Genomic DNA, 25787 nt, shown 5'->3' on the forward strand with positions numbered 1-25787 from the left:
GGATCCACAGTTTCTCACACAGAAATTAACACTCACTGCAAACACCTCATTTGCCTGCCTGTTTAATCAGTTCATGCATATTTTTGGAGGGTGATACTGGGTGATGAATGGTAGTGACTAGTGATACTGGTCTGGTTCACACCTCGCTTTAAATCATAGATAAACTAAATTGTAGTTTAAAGGCAAACATGCAGGGTGCTTCTCTGTGTTGCTGAAATAGCAGATACTGTGTTCTTTCCCCAATAGCTAAGCCATGGTCTGTCTTAGAACCACAGCCCATGCATTTTTCCTCTCCAGATAAACCATGGTTTACTTGAAGAGAAACAAACCATGAGCACAGATTCAGAAGCAAGGCTGCTTTCATATTACTTATTACTACATTTTTAATTATTTTTATTTATTTATGTATATAATTTCATCCTACCTTTTTCTCCAAGGAGCTCAAGGTGCCTTACATGATTCTCCCCCTCCTCATTTAATCCCCACAACAACCCTGTGAGGTAGGTTAGGCTAAGAGGCCATGACTGGCCCAAGGTCACCTAGTAAGCTTTATGGCTGAGCAGGTCCTGGTCCGACATGCTAACTGACACACGACACTGGATCTCACCTTTATAACCCACCTTGGATGAAAGGTGAGATATTTGGTTTCACCCTCCTTCCCATTTATATCCTCAATGGCAACCCTGTGAGCACTGGCAGAGGAAGAGGGGTGCGGAAGGAGTGAACCACCCCCGGCAGCGCAATCCCAGTGGGGTGCCATCGCGGCTGCCCCCCCCCGCACGCTGGGTGCCACGCCCCCATAGGCAGCATGCCACGCCCCCAGGATGCGCACCACGTCCCTGGGATGCACGCCAAGCATGCCCCCACCTGCTCTCCACCACCCCGGTGCTGGAGCATGAAGCTCTGCCACTGCCTGTGAGGTAAGTTAAGCTGAGAGACAGAGAGACTGACCCAAGGTCACACACAAAGCTTCATGACTCAGTTGGGATTTGAATCCTTGTCTTTGGAGAAAAACAAACCACTGGTCTAGGTTCAGGCGTGATGCTAAGGCAGACCATGCTGGCAACAAAGCAGCAGCAGGACTGGGGGAGGAGCAGCCTGCCTGTGATTTCAGCAGCAGGGACTAGCACCTTGAAACCATACCTAGGGTTCGATCTGTTGTCATTGTTGTTGTTGATTATTATTAAATTATTACGTTGCCCTTCATCTGTAGATCCCAGGGCAGTTCATAGGATAAAAATACAATATAAAAACACAAAATACAAGAACAAAACAATACTCCCTCTTTCCCCCCATAGCCTCCCACAAACAAATTTAAAAGGATACAGGATGTTAATCAACCCAAGGCCTGGTTGAACAAGGCCAGAAACCCGGGGAGGCAAGTGGGGACTGATCTTCTGCCACACTAACTGAAGGTGTGTGGTGACATTTATACAAGGAAAAGCATTTAACTTGTGCAGTGACTGAAACAGGAAAAGATCCCAGAGCTGAAGCTGCAGGTGCAAATTCAGTCTTAAGCATCATCCAAGAATAGGGTTAAACATAAGCAAGGGTCATCCAACACATGGGCATAGCCAAAGGGGGGGCATGGGGCAGCTGCCCCCTCTCACATCAAGTAAATCAATAAAAATACTTCACTAACTGAGGTTCTGCACCCCCCCTAACCTAAATCCTGGCTATGCCCATGATCCCATATCCTGATCCCTCAAAGTCTCAAAACTGTCCCCCACCACAGACACACACAATGACACCGTTTTGTGTGTGTGTGTGTTTTAAAGATGCCTGCAAAAGTCATTGTCACCAGAAGCCGAATAGACGCCAGCAATGGGCTGTTAAATGCTGCAACACGGAGCCCACTCTGATAAATTGAAGTAATTGAAGAAAAATGCAAAACAGTCTGCAAAATGGTCAGACAGGAGACTAAAAGCTTCTCAAATCTGAGTGCTCACCTCTCAGCAGCACCTTCTCAAATGATTCTACCCATAATTTACAGGCTCTCCTCCCCCACCCCTCTTTTCCCTCTACAGGTAGTTTTTAAAGGGCATTCTATTATTACTATGTGTGACATGCACAGTTGTGTCTGGGAAACAGCTGTGGAACTGTAATGCTAACAAACAATTTCACAGAAAATTCAGTTTGCAGAACAGGGAAATGTGACATGCAGCAGGGTCCAGGGCACTGTCCTCCAGTTCTCTCACTTGCCAATCAAGGCAAAAAAATAAAAATGGAAAGAGGCAGAACATAAGAAGAGCCTGCTGCATCAGGCAGTGGCCCATCTAGTCCAGCATCCTCTTCTCACAGTGGCCAACTGGATGCCTGTGCAAAGCTTGCAAGCAGGACACAAGCACAAGAGCTGCCTCCCCTCCTGTAGTTTCCAGCAACTGGTATTCAGAAGCACTGCTGCCTCCAACTGTGGAAGATCATAATGGCTAGTAGTCATTGATAGCATTGTTCTACTCCATGAATTTGTCCAATCTTATTTAAAGCCATCCAAGTTGGTGGCCATCACTGCCTCCTGTGACATTGAGTTCCATAGTTTATCTGTGCACCTGCGGGAAGAAGGACTTTCTCTTATCTGTCCTAAATCTTCCAACATTCAGCTTCATTGGACACCCCCAAGTTCTAGTACAGTGGTACCTCGGGTTAAGTACTTAATTCGTTCCGGAGGTCCATTCTTAAACTGAAACTGTTCTTAACCTGAAACACCACTTTAGCTAATGGGGCCTCCTGCTGCTGCCGTGCCACCGGAGGAGGATTTCTGTTCTTATCCTGAAGCAAAGTTCTTAACCTGAAGCACTATTTCTGGGTTAGCGAAGTCTGTAACCTGAAGTGTATGTAACCTGAAGCGTATGTAACCCAAGTTACCACCGTATTAGAGCATGTGCAGAAAAGTTTCCTGAGCACTCCTTGGCCTGTAGGGCCCCTCTAGAACCATCTTGTGTGGCAAATCAGGTGGCTTGCTGGCCAATTTTAGGGGACATGGTGCAGGCAAGAGACAAACCAATGTGACCTTATGCACCCTCCTTCTGGTGTGGGCTAGAGCAGGCTTCTGACACTTCCCTTCCTCTCAGGCTGTCTTCCTGGTCATAGTTACTCAGGCAGGAGTAGGCTCCCCTGAATACAATGGGTGTTTTGCATCTGAGAGTTGGTGGTGGTATAGAAGTTACAGTGCTCTAAAAGGACCTGGGAGACCAGGGTTCAAATCCCCACTCAGCTCACCGGGTGACCTTGGGCCAGTCACTGCCTCTCAGCCAAACCTATCTCACAGGGTTGTGAGGATAAAATGGGGGTGAAGTCTGTAGGCCACCCTGAGGTCCTTGGAGGAAAGGTGGAATGTAAATACCGTATATACTTTCTTAAAATGCTTACAATTGCACTCTGACAGTCTAGAATGGCTGTGTGGAAAACCAGCAGTAAATGGAAGATGTCAGAGAACAAGAATGAATTCTTGTCTCTCCAGGCAAACCAGGAATCGTATCTAAAGGCTATTTTATTAAGATGCAGTTACTACACAAACACTTTCAAACGGAAATAAGAGAGAGAGAGATACTTACTCACTCCACATTGCCTCTAAGCTAAGATTGTAAGTTTGTTTAAATATTTATATGCCACATTCTCTGACATTCAAAGGTACTTGAAGCAACTTAACAAGAAGAAAAGCACAGAAGTAGCAAGGAAAAGCAAAGTCCAGATTTATGGCCTCAGGTTCAGGTAGCATTTTCAGCAGGAGAACAATTGCACAGTCAGAACTCAAGGCACTTATCCCAAGGACCAGATGAGGCATCTTAAAAGTAAAGTCCCATTCAAAATAACCAAATGCACAGAAATAGCATGGGGAAAACCTGGCTTCACAGCAGTACTATGGGTCTTAGTAAGCCACAAGCTTAACATGACTCAACTGTGTGATGCAGCAGCAAAAATCACTAATGCAATTCTAAGTTACAGCAACAGAAGTGTATTGTCCAGATCAAACAAAGTAATAGTACTTCTCTATTCTGCCTTGGTTGAATTGATGCTTTTGAATTATGGTGCTGGAGAAGACGCTTGAGAGTCCCATGGACTGCAAGAAGATCAAACCTATCCATTCTGAAAGAAATCAGCCCTGAGTGCTCACTGGAAGGACAGATCCTGAAGGTGAGGCTCCAATACTTTGGCCACCTCATGAGAAGAGAAGACTCCCTGGGAAAGACCCTGATGTTGGGGAAGATTGAAGGCACAAGGAGAAGGGGACGACAGAGGACGAGATGGTTGGACAGTGTTCTTGAAGCTTCTGAAATGAGTTTGACCAAACTGCAGGAGGCAGTGGAAGACAGGAGTGCCTGGCGTGCTCTGGACCATGAGGTCACGAAGAGTCGGACACAACTAAACAACTAAAAAATAACATTCTGCCTTGGTCAGACCTTATTTGGAGTACTGGGCACCACAGTTTTTAAACAACATTGACAAACTGGAACATATACAGATGAGGGTGGCCAAGATGATCAAGGGTCTGGAAACCCAGCCTGATGAGGAACAGCTGAGGGAGTTGGGCATGTTTAGGCTGAGAGGTGATTCAGATATCTGAAGGTTTGTCACATGGAAGATGGAGAAAGCTTGTTTTCTGATGCTCCAGAGGACCGGGTCTGAACCAATGGATTCAAATGACAATGATGAAGATTCCAGCTAAACATTAGGAAGAACTTTCTGATGGTAAGAGCTGTTCAACAGTGGGGTAGACTACCTCAGAATGTGATGGACTCTCCTTCATTGGTAGTGTCTAAGCAGAAGTTGGATGGCCATCTGTCAGGGATGCTTGAGTTTTGATTCCTGTCTTTCAGGGGTTGGACTAGATGACCATTTGTTTCCTTTCCAATTCTACAACTCTATTGCTCTAAAACCCCACACTGCAGCAGGGAAGGGCCATGTGTCAGCCAATCCAAGCTCCTCCTCAGCACTTGGGACTTCTCTGAGTCAATTTCCTTAGGCTCCTAGGGCTCAACAATATAGGCAACCATAAATCAGTTGGATGCAAAACCTGATGTGAGTTTGAGTCCCAAAACACCTGTAGAGCTACTATCGTAGGTCCCTACCCTGGAGGTTGAAGGCAGCTCAGCTGTTTCTCCTTTCCAGATTCTGTCAGCTGACATCTCAAGGTGGCTCTCTCTTGAATGTGCCAATTATTACCCAGAATGGCTGATTTCAAGAGTAATTATCCCCATTATAAATTGAATCAGATGGTTTATAACAGCCATAAAACATACAACATGGCTTTAAAAGAAAAACTTCATTGGCTCCCCTGTGGTTTACAAGTAGTTTTCTTCCAATAAAAATGCAAACATGCACTTTTGTTGGGAAATGGTCATCAATAATCCCTTCCACAGACTTGTCTTTCTTTCCCAAACAGGCAGGTCCATTTCCTTTGAGGATCACACACGCGCAAACACCAGCTCCTTGGTTTCTCCAGATCTTCTTCCAAATATGCAGATCATCACAACAATATGCAATTCTAGCTTATTCCTGGTGCAAACTGTCATCATTTATATGGAAATACGTTCCCCACAAACTCACAGAAAGGGACAGTCAGCCACACAAAAGTGACCTTAATATCACAGCAAAGGTGCATGTCATCCTGTCTTTCTGTGTGTGTGTGGGGGGGGGGTGTATCAAACTGACAAGCAAATGTTAAATCTAGTCAAACTGTCCTCAGAAACAGCCTATCCAGAAGGCACCAGGAATGCTTTCCAGCTGCATTTGCAACAAGGCACCAATGCTTTTCGATGATTAGTGCCCCGTCTTAAATGGAAGCGACCTTTTGTGTTCTTTCTAATATGAAAGAAATGCTAAGTACCTGATGCCAGCTGCAGAGGAAAGGCAAGATCACAGCACTGCAAGCCAGAGGCAAGATGGCCTTTAAGGTCAGACACTTTAAGGAGAGAATTAATGTGTTTGCAACAGACGAGAGATCTCTGTAGCCATTTCAAACAAAGCAACTTCTTGAAGGAGAACGAGGCTCTCTCAAAGGCATCTGCAGCTCCAGGTTCAAGAAGTTGACTGAGATTCATATCCTCATTACCAGAGGCCTGTTAGGCACCCAGCCCCATCACACAAGTTTTGAAGAACGGCCCAAGAGTAATAAAAAATCCATCCTCAACAACAGCCGCAGCAAAAGGAGAAAATTACAAGGCACCTGGTGTTGTCCTAGTTATCCATTCACAACCATGAATTGATGGAGTGGTGTTAATTTGAGGGTATAGTAGTATGGAATTAGGATTACAGTGGTACCTTGGTTTATGAAGGCTGCAAACCCAGAAGTAGGTGTTTTGGTTTGTGAACATGTTTCGCTTCCTGTCGAGTGTGTTCCATTTGTAAATTGAGTCCCCCGCTGCTATGGGAAAGCACGCCTTGGTTTAAGAATGCTATGATTTAAGAACAGACTTCCGGAATGGATTAAGTTTGTAAACCAAGGTACCACTGTATTGGTGGGTGCTATACGCGGACGTGGACGCGGACGTGGATGCGGGTGGTGCTGTGGGTAAAAGCCTCAGCGCCTAGGGCTTGCCGATCGAAAGGTCGGCGGTTCGAATCCCCGCGGCGGGGTGCACTCCCGTTGCTTGGTCCCAGCGCCTGCCAACCTAGCAGTTCGAAAGCACCCCCGGGTGCAAGTAGATAAATAGGGACCGCTTACTGGCGGGAAGGTAAACGGCGTTTCCGTGTGCTGCGCTGGCTCACCAGATGCAGCTTTGTCACGCTGGCCACGTGACCCGGAAGTGTCTCTGGACAGCGCTGGCCCCCGGCCTCTTGAGTGAGATGGGCGCACAACCCCAGAGTCTGTCAAGACTGGCCCGTACGGGCAGGGGTACCTTTATACCACAAGGCACAAGAGCAAAGATCTTCCTTTGGAAAACTTGGGTTATGTACATGCTAGCAGCTGAAAATGCAGCATCTGTCCCTGTCCCCGTCCCCCACACATTTCAAGTAGCATTGCTGTACATGCCAAAGTCGGGGTGGGGGTGTCCTCACCCAATGAGCATTACCTGCTTGGTTTCTCAGTGTCTGTAACCCTGTCAATTCATGAAATTGTCATCTGAGCATGTGGAATAGCTGTCTGAGATGCACACAACTCAGCTTCACTGCAAAGTGCATATGGCTCACATTTTCGAATCGTATTGAGGCTGGTTCTAGGGGAAATGCATCAAACAGCACTATTTTTCAAGAAACTACAGGATGGATAGGTGTAGCCAATGGGGGGCAGGGGGCAGCTGCCCCTCATAGATCAAGTAAAACAATAGAAATGCTTAACTAACTGACCAATCACATCAGTTCTGCCCCCAACAAAAGTCCTGCCCCCACTAACAAAGTCCTCCCCCCCCCAAAAAAAAATCCTGGCTATGCCCATGACAGGATGGATTTGGATTGTAGCTCATGTTATGTGCTCATGGCTTCAAACACCTGTGGCAGGAACAGTTCTGCTCTTTTCTTTCTCCTCTGGAAATTGATTTCACACACCAAGGTAGGACTGCCCACCGATGTCTTCTGGGTGTCTATGAATGCTAGAGAATGGATATCATGGGAGCAAGGAGAACACTTCATGGAAGTGTGAAACTAGAACTCATTGCAATCGGTGGTGGTGGTGGTGGGAATTCTACATGTTAATCAATGGTTTATCATTGCCAACTGATTCCAAATGGTTTCCCTGAACTGGCAAGTGTGAGTGTCTTATTAGTGGTGTTGTTATGCCGATGCCCCTATTCCACACATGCACAAAGGAGGGCAAAGCACAAGAAGTAGCCTTGATTGCAGATTTAAGCTTGAAAGCTTGTGGGCAAGTGTGTCCAAGACAAGATGAAGAGTTGCTGAAAAGGTTGCTCTGTGGGCTGGGAAGGAACTTAACACAAGTGCAGGCTTTCCCCCATGGCTTGCAGAAGCAAATGAGACAAAATATCAAACATTGAGAATGGTGCGACAGAGAAAGAATGTTGCACATTTGCACCATCAACAATGACATTTTCTTACTACTGTACATATTCTCTGATACAACAGAGTGGATTGTGAAAACACTCCAGAGCTGGCTAACTTGTGCTCCTTCAGGTGTGGCTTGACTCCAACTTCCTTCACCCTGGCCAGTGGCCATGCTGGTTTGGGCTGCTGGCAGTTGGAGTCCAACCACATTTGGAGGGCTGCAGGTTCTCCATCCCTGGCCTAGCCCCCTGAAAGGAGAACAACAGCTGAACATTTTAAGAAAGGTCTGAGGAAAACCTCTTCAGTTTGCCCTGCACCTGAACACAATGGCAGTGTGACTGGGGCACATAGCTGCTTCCTGAGTTACGTCACTGGGGTTCATCTAGCTCAGTATTGTCCAAACTGACTGGCGCTGACTCTCCAGGGTCTCAGATGGGAACATGGGGCCTTTTACATGGAAAGCAATGGCTCTGCTCCTGAGTTACCACTGAGTAAGAAGAGAACCTGGGCCTCTTCCCTGCAGAAGATGAGAAAAGCCACTTAAGTTCCCAAAGCAGGATTTGGATTTGGTTGGGAAACCAGAACATTGCAGGAATGTTGTTTAAAGGCATGATGAAATGGTGGCAGGACACATCAGCCAAAGCCATCATTCGCACAAGTGTTGTGTTTTCTCTCCAGCCATGTCTTAGCTGTTGTTGTTGGCAGAGAGATGGAAAGAGAGAGGGGGGACATTTGGGATGAGGAAAAGAGCAGCAGCAACAACAACAACATATTCCTGGAGTAAAAGGAAGATTTAATTAGGTTGTGAGTCGCCTCCAAAAAAAGAGTACTAAAATTAAATGTGAGTTCATAATGGACAGTATTATGGGTAATGAGATGCAAATTGGGCTGGGTTACAGCTTTTAGTGTGCAATTTGCTTTCCCTCTAATTGGGAGAAATGGATCTGGCCCCAGAAGCCAGGTACTCAAAATGTAAAACAGCCTCGTAGCAAGGAAAGGAGATGCTGCCACTCCAAAACCAAATAGCCAGAGCAACATGAATATTTCAATATGACAAAACAGAGCAAACACTAACTTTCTTTTAGCTGAACCTTCAGCCAAGCAAAACAGGCAACACACTCCAGTGCTGTGTGAACAGTGGACGAGGGTCCATCTAACATGGGGATCTGTTGGGAACAAAGCTGTCCAAGACCGTTTACATTTGGGAATGTTTAACTTAGATCCTTCCTTCGTAGGGCAAGTCTGCAGCTAAAGTCAGAAGGCTCAGGAACACAATGAACTCCCCATGCCACACCTAGCATCTGTTTCGGGGTCAGATAAGTCACTGCAAGCGGTCATTCCCCTGCATATTGTGCAATTTAAAGTGAGCACTAGTCTTGCTGCGAGGCTCAGATATTCTTGGATCCTTCAACATCTATTGAACAACTGAAGTGGCAATTCTGGGAGCAGGCCCATGCAGCCTGGGGGGAGGAGACAGCAGTGTATGCTTGCCCCGGGCCTTGGAGGGCTAAGCTGACCAGGGTTCCTGCCAGGAGCCTGCTGGACTTACACTTGCCAAGTACAAGACTCCCACCCCAGCCTCAGACAAGCTCTGCATGGGTCATTCTGGGAGTAAAAACTACTGAGCTCAATGAGATTGACTCTTAAGTAAGCACGCACAGGGATTACACTATGAATTTTGTTTATTTCTATGAGCTGATTTATGGCCAGTATCTCTGTTTTCAGTAAGTGTACACTTGTTTCTTTAATCCCGCCTTGCAAAACTTTTCTAGAAAATATCTCTTTCCTCCCATTAGCAATCAATGGGGGATTTAAGAGAGTTGCACTGTCCATGCAGGAACAAACTGTCAAAACGCAGTTCATGCACCACATAGTTAAACTATGGAACTCACTTCCACAGGAGGCAGTGATGGCAACGAATGTGAATGGCTTCAAAAGAAGACTAGACAAATTCATGGGGAATAAGGCTGTCAATGGCTCCTATCCATGATGGCAATATACAACCTCCAGTGTCAGATGCAGCAATGCTTCTGAATACTAGCTACTGCAGAGCATAGGAGGAGAGAGCGCTCTTGTGCTCAGGTCCTGCTTGGGAGGTTCTCATTGAGGTCTCTGGCTGAACACGGCGAGAACAAAATGCTGGACTAGATGGGGGCCCAGACCTGATCAGGCAGCCTCTTCTTACAGCCTTATGTTATGTTCTTAATGGGAAGAGTCACAATAAAAATTATGCTGAACATCACACAAGGTTTGGGATATCCTGCAGAAACATGCTTGCACCCCATGCTTTTCCCCCAGTGGCCACTGAGCCTGGCATGCCTAAGCTTTTTGCCTCCTCAAAAAGAAAGCTCCAAGCTTTACATAAGCCTTAACATCATCAAGCTACAAAGAGCAGGACATATTTAACAGTGGACCCACTCTTTGTATTAAGGGGACTTTGGAACACAGCAGTGCCTGAGAATGTACTGATCAGCCAGGGAAGCAGTGGCAGCCATGAAGTTCACTGTGTGACCTTGGGTCACTCCCTGTCACTCAGCCTAACTTACCCCATAAGGTTGCTGTGAGGATTAAAAGGGGAGAGGGAGAGGTATCCCACCTTGAGCTCCTTGAAGGAAAGATGGAATACGAGTATAATAAACATACAGGAAAGAGAGAGATGGAAGAATTCAGGTGCTTTCTCTTTGCTTTAAGAGAAATAATTAAAAACAAAGGTTGCCAAACGTTTTAAACATTAAAAAATGGGGTAAGATCTTGCCATTTAATGTACAAAGCCAGCCCCTCTTTTTGAGGACACCAGAGTCACCTTTCATTTTTATTTCCTGGCACAGCAGGAAGAACGAAACAGCCTCCCCAAAAGAAGGAACAGCAGCAAGAAAGTCGCCTTTAGTCTCAGGCCCCATCAATTAAAACTTGTTCCCACCAATCAATTCAACCTTTAATTCAACCTTTCAACGACTGCATACAACCTCAGCCCTGCAAACAACAAGGCCTGAGGGGCATGTACACTGTGGGCTTTGTCTTTATGTGCTTGAACAAAAGACCTTGGAAGAGGAAAACTAAAGAGTAGTGGGGAACATGGAAAACTCCAAGTCATTCTTAGCAAAATATCCTCAGGACACTCGAGAGAGAGCTGAAATCACAGCCTGGATTTATTGCTTTGGCACTGATCGATTACTTGAAAGCATTAGGTAGATAAAGAAATTGATTATTCAATAAATCACTGCATGCCCCATGAAAGCAGAGGGTATTTTTTTAAATAGGCAGGGGCCAGAGAAATACAAATCTGTAGTGGGCAGGCAAGAAACTCTCCAGCATGGAAGGTGAACGGTGGCCCATCACTTCCCACGTGTGTAAAGAGGGAGCCATTATTTTGAATCTTAACACATCTTAACAAGTAACCTTGAAGAAGCTACAATTGGTAAGGGAAAGAGAGAGAGAGAGAGAGAGAGAAGTGCTTTGCATGTTCACTTGAGTGCTAACCCCCAGAAAGACATGTGGGCCACACTGGGTGACCTCAGTCAGAAATTCTCAAATAAAAGGCTTTGAATAAAAGCCCAGATTTCTCCCAGAGGATTGCTGCTCCTTGATATGTGGCTAATTGCCGGGGGGGGGTGCTGCAAGTGGTGGGAATGTGCCCCCATCTCAGAAACTTGGGAACAGGCACCTTCCACATGTACACACCTAGAACAATTTTTAAAAATCTAATTAAAGTAGATAAGAGATAGCTACGGCCAACTCTTTTGCTACCCCTATTGCTACCCAGCTTACAGCCAGCTGAGCCCTGGCCTCTCCATCTCCTGGCTTTTGCACTTTTTTTTAATGAGGGGGATGAAGTTGTGAATGTGCTACTGGAGAGATTCCACCCAAGTCCTTTGTCCAGTGAGAGCCAGGACAGAAGCCTCTAGAGAGTGATGCCCTGCATGATATTGAGTAAGAAAATAGGCCGCAGGGGAAAGCATTGTGGCACAAATCCAAGCCAAGTCAAAGCTCACAGGTATATTTGATATTTGAGGGGGCCAGGCCACCACAAAGTTGATTGGTATTCCCATTCAAATGGTGTGTTTGCACTGTGTCACATGATCAGTTATGCAGGGCAGGACTTACCTGGGCCCCCACAATATTTTATTCAAGTTGGCACCCCTGAATACTGGGGGGGGGGAGCCCTGCAGCAGTTGTATCACCACCAAGATTTGCATCCTGTTCTCACAGTGGTCAACCAATGTTCAGGATCTGAGCACAATAATATAACTGGCATCACCTGAGATTCCCAGCAACCAGTATTACTGCTTCCAACAGTGAAGGCTGAACATAGCAATGGTGGCTAGCAGCCTCTGAGAATCCTATCTTCTCATCCTCTTTTGAAATCATCCAAGTTGGTGGCCATCATGATAGCTTGTGGGGGGACGACTCCATAGTTTAGCTGTTTGAACAAGTCCTTTCTTTTACCTGTCCTGAACCTCCTAACTTTCAGCTTCCTTGGATGACCCCACTGAGTTCTAGCATTATGAGGGAGGCCTATCCACTTTCGCTAGCAAATGCTAGAGGAATGAATGAATAAATGATAGGGGCGGCAATTCTACCAGGAACATCTACAGAGGAAATCTCTTGCCAAGGGACATGACTTCCTGGGGGACTGTCTTTGATTTTACTCAGAGTAACAGCAATTCATATTATATGCTGAAGCTGCAGGCCTGGCCTTGCTTGCCTTGCTGGCTCCAGTAATGGCAGAAAGCATCTACAAAGCTACAGCAGCGGTGACTCTGGCCTGGGACTCAGGGCCCCGGTCTCTTGTCTCTGAGCCACAGGGCTTTTTCCAGCTTCCCTGGTGAGCTCAAGTTCCTCAGCTGCACTTTTCAACTTCCCAAGAGAAGCCTAAGAAACCAGGGCTGAAAATATTCCCCGCGATGGGTCACCAAGACCTGGTATGCCAACGGTTTCATTTATTTATCTGAAGTGCTAAAATCTCCTAGCTTTCATCTCAAAGCAGTAATCAGAGAGGGGCAACACCACCCCCTATATTTAGAACACTCTGTTGTGTTTTCATCAGCTTCAGATGCAGAAAGTCATTACTTTTTTATGCAATGCATCTGAAATATTCTACAGACGCTGGAAGAACCTGTCTGCCTCCCTCCCTCCCAGTCTCCCCTACATCCCCTTCTCAACCCTGTGCTCACATGTTCTCTGCTGCCCCCATTTTGCTTCTCTCATCCAAATCTGCTTCTAGACCTCTTCCTACCCAGCTGTTCCCAAGGGGCAGCCAGGTCCTCTTTTATCCATCATAAAAAAGACAACTACTTCTGCAAAGCCCTTCCCGACACCCAGTGTCCCGCCTGTTTGCTGTGGATTGTAACCCTTCCTTTGTGGCAGCAGAGACTGAGTGGCTCCTAGAGTCCTCAGCACAAAACAAAATAGCAGCAGCATGGAATGGCATTGCCGTGGTTGCACACGTACCATCTTCCCCCTGAAGCTGCCCACTGGGCTCATCCTGGGGGCAGAATTAGGGCCAGAGTCACAGCTGCAGGCATGGAAGATTAAAGCATGTGCAGGGTGGAAAGTACAGTTAATGCACCTCTAGGCCTGCAGATACAGTGGTACCCCGGGTTAAGAACTTAATTCATTCCAGAGGTCCGTACTTAACCTGAAACTGTTCTTAACCTGAAGCACCACTTTAGCTAATGGGGCCTCCTGCTGCTGCCGCGCCGCCGGAGCACGATTTCTGTTCTCATCCTGAAGCAAATTCTTAACCCGAGGTACTATTTCTGGGTTAGCGGAGTCTGTAACCTGAAGTGTATGTAACCTGAGGTACCACTGTATGTCATCATCCAAGTGGAGAAGCAAGCAGGACAGCATCTTTCAAACTGGGAGGAGGCATGTTTCCTGAGTGCAAGGGGGAATGACAGACTTCAGGGAGGACAGATCAGCCTATATTTTTTTCATGGCAGTTTTGCACTGACTGAGGTCTTAGGTCTGTTCTGTACCACTTTTACAAATTTTAAAAAATGCTTGTTTTATATGGATTTTATCCTCATACTTTGAGGTTTTTTCTATAATCAAGCGGCATATAAATTTTGTGAAATAAAATGATTAAATACTTCCACTGATGTATTTCATTATGCTCTTCAATGCATTTCCCCTTCCAAAAAAACCCCAACATTCTTTTTTATACACTTCTATATAAAACATGCATTCCCCCCCCCTATTTTTGGAAGCAAAATTGCATTGCAAAATTCAGAGAAATGCACAATCCAGTTGATACCTGTATCCTACATAAGGGTGGGGCCAGCAATTCAGCCCTCTTGCACAGAGAAAGCCTTTCCTGCTCCCCCCACCCCTGCACTGCCATTCAATGATTTACAGCTGCTTCTATATTCCTGATATGGCACAGCAAAAACAAAAACCAAGAAACCATTTGCCAGCCCAGAGGCGGGGGCATGGTGGGGAGGAAATACTCTGAGCATAAAATGCAGTTTTGCATTTTTAAAAAATCACTTAAATAATAGCACCGTCACAACTAGAGGGATAAAACGGAGCTGGTAGCTGCTGCCCTTATGCTCAACAAATTTACTTGGGAATAAGCTCTGTTCGGTTGCACAAAAGGACAATATATAAATATCTATATTTAAGTGGAAGTAATAAAAGGGGGGGCCTCCTACTGCAGTGCCTGGAAACATTACATAAGCCCACTTCCTCCAAGAAGCTCCTCCAGCATGGCCAGGTGGTGGGATTTAAAATAACTCCCACGACTGCTTTCCCAAGTACTCTAAATTCACTGCAGAATAGTAGCAGGCGAGTCTGATGCCAGGTCCCAGCAGACCTCCCTAACTCAGCTAAGCTCGTGGCTTACTCCATATTTTATTTACTGTTTTATTGCAAGAGACAAAAGATGACAGCCGTCTATTTATTAAGCGGGAAAACACACAGCCTACATCAGGCATTTCTTTTCGCATCATGTTCCATTTTGGGTGCTTTTGAAACAGGCTGCTTTGGCCCTCTCTCAAACCTGTTGCTTTGAAATTCCTCCCACCCCATATATTCATAGGGGTCCCCAATGTTCAGCCACAGGGGCTTTTCCTGGTGCACAGAGCAGCATCCCTACCCTCCACCTCATTGAAAACGGCCTCGGAAGAAGCCCACAGAAGCCCACATAACTGGTGCTGCAGCGGAGTGGCTTGGCTGCAGAGCGCAGCCCATGACACTATCTCCAGTTTGCAAAGATACCCACGGACCCCCAAAGCCCATAGCTTTTTTGCAACTCTGGGATAGGGGAGGAAAGCAGCCTCTTTCATTTCCAGAGCAACAGGGAACTCAAGCAGCCCTGAGCAGCAGCTGCCCACTGCTATTCCCAAGAGGCATTTGGTCTCTGTGAAAGTTGTGTTGATGACAGCTGGATCTGGGAATGAAGAGAGGCCCGCAGGCAATAAAGTCCCACCCTACAGGAAGCTCCAAAACGTGTTATTTATAAAACATATTTGTAGCAACTTTCAGCTCAAAAAAGAACCTGTGAGATGGCTTACAACAATGGGATAGCTACCCAGTTAAAAAGAGCATTGAAAGCCCAGAGCCAAACAAAATCAGCCCCGTAAGAAGACAAAATTTACACACACACACAAAACTGGAACAAAAATGTATCCATCCTCTGCCTAAAAGACAACAGAGAATGGGTCAGTCTAAGCACCCTGGGGTGGGGCACAGTGGCGGGGGGGAGTTGTTTAATTCTGGTAAGGTAAAGGGACCGCTGACCTTTAGGTCCAGTCGTGGCCGACTCTGGGATTGCGGCGTTCATCTCACTTTATTGGCCGAGGGAGCCGGCGTACAGCTTCTGGGTCATGTGGCCAGCATGACTAAGCCGCTTCTGGCGAACCAGAGCAGGACACAGAAACACCGTTTACCTTCCCGCCGGAGTGGTACCTATTTATCTACTTGCACTTTGACATGCTTTCGAACTGCTAGGTTGGCAGGAGCAGGGACCGAGCAACGGGAGCTCACCCCGTCGCAGGGATTCGAATCGCTGACCTTCTGATCGGCAAGTCCTAGGTCCTGTGGTTTAACCCACAGCGCCACCCGCACCCCAGTGTTTAATTCTGGTACTGCCACCCAAAAAGCCCTACCCCAACCACTGCCCTTGAAGGATAGCTCTGTTGGTAGAGCATGAGACCCCTAATCTCAGGGCCATGGGTTTGAAGCCCCACATTGAGCAAAAGATTCCTGCATTGCAGGGGGTTGGACTGGATGATCCTTGTGGTCCCTTCCAACTCTATGATTCTATGATGCACAACAAGCCTCAGATGACCACAGCTGAGAGGCAAGTTCATGTGGGAAGTGAAGAGGCAGCCCAAAACCCTTAGCTGGGTGACTGGTTAACCACATTCTGATTTTCATTATTGTTAATTTTATGTTAGAAAAACAGGCTTCTGGATCTCAGGGTTGCAGATAACTCTTTGGAAACCATTCAGACCAAATCTCTAGCTGTCAGCCTCTCAATAGCCTAACTGTTCAAAGTTTATCCCTGTCCAGACCTGAAGCCTGAGGTCTCCTCAGAGAAAGAGCGTGGGGAGCAGAACCCTCCAGCAGATCTCCAAACCCAGTGATGCTGAGGAACCATCAGACCTGGACATTCTTGCCACCAGCTGACTTGATTAAATAGTGATACCTCCAAACCAGGATTGCAAGCATGGATCAGGTATGACTGTGGAAGATCAGGAGAAGCATGGCCAGATTTATAATGGTGCAAATGGCCCATGCCTACAAGGGGGCCTAGACTCTTGAGCTTTCATGGGGGGGGGGAGCCTCTCCCCATACTAGAAGGAAAGTTATGAAGCAAAATGTGCAGGCACCCCCCTAAGCAATTTGGGTGAGATAAGCCAGCCTGGCTGCTCCTGTTGAGTTTTTATGAGTGAAGTCAGAACTATGATTAATGAATGAGATATTTGGACACCAGGCTATAGGAATTCCTGTGGTCCTAAAGAGCTACTGCTTTCTTCTCACCTATAAAATTAAAAGAGCAAAAAATAAAAGTAAATAAATAATCTGCAAAATGTGCCACATGTGAGCTGTACCTAGTTTCTCTCACCAGTTATATTATTATTCTTTTTTATCAGTAAGGAAAAGAGGGGAAACATTTGTTTGGGGGTGGAAACACATGAAAACAAAGTCAGTTGCCAGTGGCATGGAAGCACATTAAAACCTTTTGCCAACAAGATAATGATGATGATTACAATGATGACTGCAAAAATATCATGGAGAAGTGTGACATTATGCAATTCCTATTTAAGCGTATCCTGTGGACACTCTGCTCTTTTGGGTTTCCCCGCCTGTCTCTCCAAGGATGCAGCAGAAATCCTGCTGGCCCAGTAGACTCCAGATGGTGAAAGAGGGTGGAAGTTCACCACACCCCTTAAAAGCAACAAGAAGCATCATGCAGCAACTGCAAAGGGAATCTGGCAGGTAAAGGTAGGAGGGTGGAAATCAGAACACATGTTAAGCGTCCTCAAAGCACAGCGCCCTCTGCTGACCATCCACACCTGAAGCACCAGCTGCCATTCAAACACCTGCTGTGGTGTCTGCAACAGATCGACCCCCTCTCATTTGACATTATTAACACAACGGGAGCTTAAGAGCTGTCATGTGAAAAGGGCAAGAGTCACCCTGCCAGGTGGGCAACAGAAGGATTTTGTCAAATCAAGGAGAGTTATTATGAAACCACGTCCTCGGGAGCAAATCGCACACACAACAAATGCAAATGAATTCAAGGCACAAAGTGAAAGAGCAATATGGTTTTCCTGTTGTATGAAAAACACGATAAGTTTTCCAGAAGATTAGAAATGACGTCTGCATCTGTGCAAAGAAACAGTCCTGGGTCTTTCTGCTCTCCTTACAAATGCAACAGCCAGTTTATGGCGTTTGAGTTGGTCATGAAGCACATTTGGAAAAAGCAGCCAAAGCATTAATGTCTTTCATTTTTATCAGTCCATGCAAGTGTGTCCTCTAACGCATTTTCATCACTTGGGGTGGGTTGCGCTTGCAACAATTAAATTTTAAGACCACCCTAACGATATCACAGCCCACGACACAATAGAGGGTGGCCGACAGAGAAAGCCGCCTGACTCTCCCACTGCGCTCCCGACTCTGAGCTTCGCAAACCCTACGTCAGCCACAGCCCTGTTTCCTGCACTGCTGCCAAACCTTAATATCCACGTAGATAGTTCTCAAGAGAGCAGGGATTAAGTAATTAGATTTGCCTGCCACAAAGAAGCAACAATGACACTCTCGCTCGAAATTCATCTTACAGTTTACACCCCAGCAGCCTCATTCTCACCTCACAGAAATCACCAAATGACTGTGTGACCTGAAATTAAAAACCCATTTTGGGATCAGGTTTGAGCAAAAAAAGGGGGGGAGGCAGTTTTGGAAGTATCTCCCCCCCAGAGAATTAGCCATTCTCGTTTCTTATGAAAATACAGTGTTTCAAAAACGTGATATGAAATCAATCCTCAAAAAAAGCGTCAACAGGAGAAGGGGAGATGGAGGATGCAGTTTCGGCTTCTGCAAAGGGGACAGATGGCTTCCATCCTCACTCCACACCGGCAGGTAAAATTCCATTATGCGCCAAGAGCATCATCCCAATTTTGCATTTGCACGCCATAGAGCCCAGAAATGTAACGGCAACACAGCATTTACATGCATGTCACTAAATGATCCTTTGAGCTTTTCAAGTATGACATCTATGCACAGGACAGAGAATTGGGGTGTGGGAGGTGAAGGCAAAGGCCACTTCAGAGCCTGATCAAGCTAGGCTCTACACACAAACACACACACACACGGCCTGCTGCCACCAACAGCCTGAATCTATAGCCTGAAAAGTAGGGTGCAACTGTATTTTATTTATTAAATTTATATACCACCCTTCATCAAAAGATCTCAGGGTGGTTCACAGAACTGTAATAAAAAGCAAGAAACAATAATAAATAGAATGTTAATGCCGGTTAGAAAATGGGAGAATTTTAAAATAGGTAGATGGTTACATACACATACACACTGAGCTTATGGAAGCTTAAATCCACATCACAGAATTAAGTGAAGGGGAAGGGAGAGACAAGGAAAAAACCTAAATCCATATTATGCATGGATACACTTGGGCCTGCCTTAATCTTGGCTGCTGTATTCACAAAAGCAGCCTCTCATTGTTTGTTCGCTGTTTTGCTTCTGGAAGGGCTCTTTGTAATCCGCACCAGCAAGACCTAAATATCAGCATCTACATACAGATTTTATTTTTTATTTTTTATTGGAAAGCAGACATGGCAAAGCATTGCAGCATTTTTTTTCTTTGACATGACAAAAAAAAAAAATCTGCTAGATGTGCATATGTCCTCCTAGTATTTTAAATACCATTTGGTCTTTTTAAAAAAGAGCTATTTCCCTGCTCCCCCCGGGGCATCAGGGAACTTTCAGACCTGGCCTGGTGCTGCGTCTCTTCCTGTACGCTGGCCTGAATCTGAATGGACTTGCGTTTCACTCTGTTTGCTTCTCTCTCTTGTTTTAAAAGGATTTTTAAAGGCATTTGGAATTTCCGAGCTGCAAGGGACAGTTCCTCAAGCTAATGTTTTCTAACTTGGTCCTACCATTCCCAGGTGGTGAGAAGCCACTTGTCTGAAGCTATTTGCTTTGCGCGGGGAGAGTGTGCGAGGGCGGGGGGAGGAGGGGTGACATATTGATCTTCATTCAGTTTGTGTCTTCTCCAGTACGGCTAAGCTTTATTGTATCAACGGCCGTGGCTGCCGCCAGTGTGCCCCCCTTATTGTTTAACACTCGCCAAGACACAAACTTAGAGACAGGCGCTACGTCCCCAGATGGCTGTGGTGACACATCCCATCACTGCTGCGGTTGGGCGGGGGGGGGAGGGTAGGATCCAGGCAGAGATCCCAATCTTGCTTGCACACTGATGTAAAGTGATCAAGCCTCCCTGGCCCAGAGCCCTAATTCTGAGGAATTATCCTGACAAGATCACCCCTGATCTTGCAAACATCTCCGTACCGGTTTCACTTCGATAGCATCGATTTTCAATTACGCTTCCACAAATTGGGAGCCAAGTCGTCATCTTTCAAGGCATCGATCCAGGTTTACAGTGGGACAAATCTGGCATTGCCTCTGAGTGCTGACTGCAGCTCCTGAGATCAGTGTGGCAAGTACAAGTGAGCAAGCAGGTGGGTCGATCCGAGGTGTGTAGAATCAGGAGAGGCTCTGCACACAACCCCCAAGGAATGTGGAATGCTGCATTCTCACACACACTCGAAGGGGGAAGCATTGCTCTCCAAGATCACTCATCTCCTGATACTGGGCAGAGTGTGGTCACATCAACACCCACACACTTGTTGCACTCCTTAAAGGCTTGAGTGCACCATCCACCTTCTAAATCACTTCTTCCAGCCACCCCACGAAACAAGATTTTCTCCAAGCTATTCATCACATCCAAGCCAAATAAAATAATATCTGACTCCTTCCTCCAGATTCTTTCTTTTCTCACAGAACAATACCAGACACAATTGAACACTGCAGTTTTCAATTGTGAAATTATTATTTGGAAAGGGGGGTTAGGTATCAGGGAAACGCTGTTAAATCTCCCTGGAGGGGATGACTGGAAGCGATGTTTCTAAAAAGAAAAGCCAAACAGAATAATGAGTCCCAGGAATAAAAAGGCTACCCTCTCAAGGAAATGTAATTATGAATTGAATTTGTCCACAACACATTTCTGTAAAATAATCAATGAACTATTTTATTTTCGGCAGACTACAACCGCCCACATGCCTCCCTTCTGTGTTACTTGTATTTTATCCAAACAATTGATGGCACAACCTCCTTTCTCAGTCACAAATTAGCATAACTCATCTCTTATTTCAGCCTGTTTGTTTCGAAACCAGCATTGTGGCCTTCGTCCCAGCTGCCTCACAAGCCAAGAGCAAAAAAAAGAAAAGAAGCCCCTTTCTTGCCGGGCTTATGACGACAGTGTACACAAAACACAAGATGCGCCCTTTCCAACCGCCAATCTGCAGAATGCTAGGGTGAGGCGAGCTGTCAGTGCTTCTATGCAAAAAAATATATAATAATAAAAAAAATATAGCAGAAGCTTGCTGTCTGTGGGAGAACACCAAGGCTGATGGTGGCTACATTTGGCAAGGTGCCAGACAGCTATTGTGTTTTGGTCCAAACCAATTTTCCCATTCAAGTCCACAGTGCATGTAGGACAATGCAGAAGGGAGATGGATGCTTCACCTAGGAGCATCATCACACTCTGGAGAGATACCGGCCACCTGCAGAAACCCAAGGATCCATGGCAACGAGACACTCCTCTTGTGAGTCTAAGATTTCACCCAGATTTTGACTCTGTTGCCTCCCCTTTTAGCCTCTGCATATATTTGACCTCTTTCAACAAGGCAGAATATTAATTGATGCTTCAATCAGATGAGTGATTTGCCACAGCAATCAAATGCGACGTCCGAAGGCTTCTTGCAATTGGAGAGGCTTTCGCCGGCTCCTTTAGGGAAGCTTTTGCCATGTTTCGTGAGGTTTTGCGATGTCACAGGCTGCAAGGCAGCACAAGGGGGAGCAGAGACTTGCTGCTGCATCACTCAGCAAGGCTTTTAAACTTCAGATGAATGAAAGGCAGGCAAGAAATGCGATTTAACCATAAATGCCAAATGAATTTGCTTCATGGGGAGTCATTCACTCCAAAGGACAATACTTTGTTCAATTGCATTTGCAAACTTACCAGCAGCCACCTCACTTACACTTACATTCATGTAAGACAATTGGGCTGTGCTGTTCCAGATTTACCCCCACGTTGCCTTTGAAATCCTCAATCCTGTGTCTGCAATTACATTTGCACCAGGCATAATAAATCGCACTCAAAGAAAGATTATGCTCAAAGTTGCATGACATTTGCACGAGAAAACATGAAGATGTTCCAGCAAAAAACATCTTCCTCTGTTTGCATGCAATGCTGATTAAACCCAATGCTTATAACTCAGAAACGATGTAGGAAAGTACTGGAATTTTCTCTTTCAGTGAGAAAAACCATGATTTCAGCAAAAACAGAACCACAGATCTCCCCACTCCAAGCCGTCTCTTTTTTCAGAATCATGCCTTGTTGTCATTTAACCAGGCTGTTCTATTTGAAATTCAACAACTTTCCTGTTTTTTTAGAACTCAGTTTATTGTAAAACCTGATTTAAGTTGACACAAAAGGACAAAGAAATGAAATTAAGAAAGCGGGAAGGATGAAATTGTAGCATTCCTAAAAAGGAAAAATGACAGTTCAGCATGGGAAAGCTGTGTTGACTTTGATCTAAACCTGAAATTGCCGCAGTTGCTACAAATTCTCTTGTCTCTCTGGCTGTTCAGTTCTCTTCTTTTATGTGACATTTTTAGAAAAGAGATTTTTACATAGAAAAGCATTAAACCTAACCAACATCTTTCCTTTTTTTCTTTTAAAAATTAAAACAGTTTTCTTCCACCAGCTTCCAGGGGAAAGCCTAGCCAAGCCAGATTTGAAAAGCAGAGTTTAGAAAATTATTCTCCATCCTTGAAAATCAGTTATACAGAGAGCTCTGGAAAATAAACAATGGCTCAGACACACCTGAGTGGTCCTCTAGAAATAATCCATCCAAACAAGAAGGTAGAATCCACAGCATTTGCAAACTACAAGCTCTTCTCTGTTCTTTCTACAAATCCACCAGTGCCTTTTCACCTCAGAGAAAATTCCACACCACAGGAGGTGGAGTTCAGCTAGCTGGGCCAGCTCCCTCCCCTTTCAAATATCCAAAGGGGGCCATGTGCCCACTCTTGAATGGCACAAACACAACAGTATATCAAGCATCCAAATTCCTTGGATTTATGTTCCAGCCATGTTTACAACCAAGGTTAAACCTGTATACTCTCAAATTGTCAATGAAAGCAACACAGCATGGTGCATGTTCAGATGAACAACCTCCCCCCTCCCCCAACCCAAATGCACATTCATTTTTGCAGTTAGCATACATTAAGCATCAAATAGGACCCATTTGCCTGAAGCATCCATAGCATGAGTACAAGAGCTCATAGAAGGCTGTTGACCTTCCAACCATCTTAGATCTATTTATTTATTTATTTATTTATTTATTTGAGAAAAATCACTGCATTATGAAGAGGCCCCTTAGGCCCACAGGGCAGCCTTCCTCAGGTGACATACATGCCAAGGCTCTTGGGGGCTCCTTTGATGTTTTCCAGCTCCCCAAGCTCACATTCAGCCATCCCAGGACAAAACGGACCCATCACGTTAAGCCAAACAGCAGGCACAGTTGCAATGGAACATCAGGTCCTGATGCCTACCCAATCCAGCAAACACTGAGCAGCTCAGTCTATGGGAGTGGGACTAAAGAGGGTCCACGTTCAGGCACAACAGGGGCTATCCCATCCTCAAGGGATGGTGCACAAGCCCACAGGCACTGCAGAGAGCTTGGCTGGAAAGACCACCTGTACTGGACCAGAAGCCATACCTCACATTAGTTGGAAATCAGCCTGCTGGATGGACACTTGGAAAACAAGCACAAAAATGGAGGGAAGGCATTCACCAGAATCCCACCTCAGATTGCCTCTCCGTCAAAGACACCAGCTCTGGAGGGGTGGCTATTCTGGCTCCCTTTCCTGATGGAGGCAATTCAGCTGTTCCTGGGCCAAAGAACAAAGGAACTCTAGAGCATGTGTGAGCCCAGAGGCAGCTGCTTCCAGGGGAGACAGGGGGTGGGGAGATACCCTTACAAATGCCACCGTGCTCTTAGGCAACTCCCCTTCTGTTCAGTGGGGCAGGAGTACTTCCCTAGGGGCCACGTTCTATTAGCTGGGGAGAGTGTTGACCTCAGGAGTCCTAAGGGCTGCCCTGGTATTAGAGCTGCCCCTCCCCTCTCTTCACCACACCATGCCAAGCAACAAAATCTCCTGCAAGAACTTCCAAAGACAAAGGGAACCACAACTGAACTATGCTGGAAAGGAGGCAGGAGAGAAGGCAGGGGAATGTTTGCTTTTAATTAAGGCACAAAAAGATACTTTGACTTTTGGAATTCACTTTGCCACATGGCTAAAAATTTACAGTGGTTCCTCTCTCCCACTCCTCTGAGCCCCAGGAGCAAGAAGAGAAAGCCTTGCGCCGGCTGGTGGAAAGCAAAGGCAAGAGACATCACCCTTGGCAGCAGCAACAAAATCTGGTACTATATTTGGGGAAAAGGAGTTGTCAAAATATTGGGGGAAGGGGGAAACCCTCCCCATTCAGAGGCAATAACTGCTTGCTGGGAAACAGCATCAAAATTTCAAACTCCACATTTGCACCTGGCTCCTGTACAGAGGGAAATGTAGCCGCCAGCGCCTGGCCCTCAGCATCCCCTTTAGCGCAGGATGTGCTGGACCAGAGCATCTCGGAGGCGAGGCTGCATCCTCCGTAGCATCTTCTCTAGCCAGCATCCTCTCTCTGCACAGATCAGAAAGCGCCTCGCGGGAGAAGCCAAACTTTGCTTCCTGTAAAAAGCTCCGTCTATATCGGCAACGAAAGGGGGAAAGGACGAGTGGGGGTGCGGGAGGGGCAAACTTCCCGTCGCCTGCTAGACGTCTATCGCAGAAGGGGACAAGCCAAAGTAAGGAGGAGGGAGGGTGAAGAGGCAAGTCCCCCCCACCTCCTCGAAGCCACCTCTGGCTCAGAGACAGAACCCCCGCCAGCAAAAGAACTCTGTTCTTTGCAGAAATATATATCTATATCTCGACTCCGTCTTTAAAGTCTTGGGAGGGTCGTTTTCAAGGTCTTTTATTAAATAATCAATCAAGGTCGCCCCCCCCCGCCCCTATTGCCAGCCAAACGCCCCAGAAAGCCCCAAACCCAATAAAATCGCCCCAAAGTGGAGTGACAGCCCCCCCTAAAGAAGAAATAGCATGATAGTGAGCCCTGACCTCCCTCCCCCCCCCCGGTTTGTCGTCTCACCCACCGATGCGGATGACATGGGGCATCCCGTGGCAGGAGTGGAGCCAGACGAGCCCCAGGAAGAGTCCGGCGGCGGCGGCGGAGGCAGTGGAGGCGGCGGAGGAGTAGCGGCGTCGGTCCAGCGGCGGGAGGAGCGGGCGCGGGCGGCGGCAGCAGGTCAGCATCCTGGGCGGGCGGGCGAGCCAGCCAGCCAGCCAGCCGGGCTCCGGCTCCGGCGCCCGCTACACCTCCAGAGGCGGCGGCGGCAGCAGCGGACGAGGCGGCGGCGGGGAGGGCGCCTCCCCCTCAGCCCGGGGCATCCTCCTGGCGGAGAGGAGCGGCAGCTGGAGCCGGACCTCCGCGGCGGCGGGGACGTGCAGGAGGAGGAGGACCCGGAGCCGCCGGAGCCGCCGCCGCCCCGCCACGCCCGGCGAGGCTCGGGCTCCCCCTACGCCCGGTGCGCGCTCGCCTGCCTGCCTGCCTCCTTCCTCCTCACAAGTTCCCCCGACTGGCGCTGTCTCCCACCGCCGCCGCTCGCTCTGCCTGGCGCGGAGCTGTGCAGCCGCGTCCACACGGGGAGGGCGGGGGAGCGTGGAGGGGGCCTGCTGCTCCTGCCGCCGCTGCTGCGGGAGGATCGCGGCCGAGAGGTGCCGGGGCTCAAGCCTCGGAGCAAGGCACGCCCTCTGCCCGGCAAGCCCTGCCCCCGAGGCTCAGCCGGAGGGAGAAGGCACTCTGTACATGCTCGAGGGCATGCCGGCTAGGCGAAGGGAAGGAGGCGGTAGTTCCCGGTGCTGAAGGAGCTGTCCCGGTGCTGAAAATACTAGAGTGGTCTTTTTTGACCCAACTGGACGGCGATGTTCTCCAGGCGCAAGCG

The 25787-nt window shown here is 47.0% G+C and overlaps 1 protein-coding gene across 3 annotated transcripts in view; it reads right to left on the bottom strand.

The window, feature by feature from the left end:
* GRIK3 (glutamate ionotropic receptor kainate type subunit 3) overlaps positions 1-25707 on the bottom strand; it is a 197595-nt gene extending 171888 nt beyond the window's left edge. For 2 of the 3 annotated variants that reach the window (XM_053399152.1, XM_053399148.1), the window contains exon 1: positions 24939-25707. In XM_053399152.1, the coding sequence (XP_053255127.1) occupies positions 24939-25098 (160 nt within the window). In that variant the 5' untranslated portion in view covers positions 25099-25707. Of the gene's footprint in view, positions 1-24291; positions 24392-24938 lie in introns of those variants that run through there. The other variant, XM_053399149.1, reaches the window with a different exon arrangement.
* Between the last annotated feature and the right edge of the window lie 80 nt (positions 25708-25787).

This window comes from Podarcis raffonei, chromosome 8 (genome assembly GCF_027172205.1).
Source record: "Podarcis raffonei isolate rPodRaf1 chromosome 8, rPodRaf1.pri, whole genome shotgun sequence".
Lineage (NCBI taxonomy): Eukaryota > Metazoa > Chordata > Lepidosauria > Squamata > Lacertidae > Podarcis > Podarcis raffonei.